At 78.1% G+C, this 989-nt stretch overlaps 1 protein-coding gene across 1 annotated transcript in view; it reads left to right on the top strand.

Annotated features, from left to right (window-relative positions):
- Positions 1-989, top strand: part of MNEG_7045 (hypothetical protein) — a gene marked incomplete at both ends in the record, with an annotated part of 5,036 nt that overhangs the window by 3,239 nt on the left and 808 nt on the right. Inside the window, one exon of the mRNA XM_014044485.1 lies at positions 20-963. Coding sequence (XP_013899939.1) covers positions 20-963 — 944 coding nt within the window. The remainder of the gene's footprint in view (positions 1-19; positions 964-989) is intronic.

Below are 989 nucleotides of genomic sequence, written 5' to 3'. Positions count from 1 at the left end.
AATGCTCCATGCCTGGCAGGTGGACGGCACCACCGGCCGCGCCCGCCGCGCCGCCCTCCTCCGCGGCCTCGCCTTCATCCGCCGCCTCGATGAGTCCCTGCCCGCCCTCGCCCCCCTCGGCCCCTTCGTCAACGGGCAGCCCAAGAAGCAGTTCGTGTGGAGCGCCTACGAGGCCCTCGTCGACAAGCGCCGCTGCCGCCCGGCCGCCGACGCGGCCGCGGACGCGGCGGCGGACGCGCTGCCGCGCGCGGGGCGCGCGCTGCTGCTCGCGCTGGGCGTGTGCGGCGCGGGGGATGCTGAAGAGCATGACGAGGCGATTGAGATGCAGCAGCGGCTGCTGACCGTGGCGCAGGCCGTCGGCGCCGGCGCCGGCGAGGGCCGCGGCGCGGAGTTCCCCCAGGAGCTGCGGGTGTGCTTCCGGCCGCGCCCCGCCGCCCCGCTGCGGCCCGAGTACCCGGCCGCCGCGGCCGACGACGACGGGGACGGCGAGGCGGACGCGGGCGGCGGCCGCGCCGCACGGCGCCGCCGCGCGCGCGGCGCACGCAGGAAGAGGAAATTTGACGCCGCCGCTGCGGCGGCGGCGGCGGCAGGCCCAGCATCCGGGGCAGGGGCGGCCGCCGAGGAAGCCGAGGGGAAGCCGGCTGAGGTGGAGCTGGAGATCCATTTTGAGGATCAGGAGGCGGAGCAGCAGGCGCGCGCCTCTGATGCGCCGCCCGCCGCCGCGGAGCAGCAGCGGGCCGGCCATCCCGTCGGCGCAGGGCCGCCCCCCTCGGTCGAGGCGCCGGCGCCGGCGCGTCCTGCGGCGGCGTCTCCTGCGGCGCCTCGGGCGCGGCGCGGCGACGCAGCGGCTGGCGCCGCCGATGCGGTGATTCAGGTGGACATTGAGTTTGAGGTCGAGGAGCAGGTTGAGGCCGAGGGCAGGCGCGCCTCCACCGACGCCTCGCTAGCGGCAGCGCTCAGCCAGTGGGACGACGAGGCCGCTGCGGCGG

Source organism: Monoraphidium neglectum, assembly GCF_000611645.1.
Source record: "Monoraphidium neglectum strain SAG 48.87 unplaced genomic scaffold scaffold01211, whole genome shotgun sequence".
NCBI classification, from domain to species: Eukaryota; Viridiplantae; Chlorophyta; class Chlorophyceae; order Sphaeropleales; family Selenastraceae; genus Monoraphidium; species Monoraphidium neglectum.
This window is presented reverse-complemented; position numbering and strand designations above follow the sequence as displayed.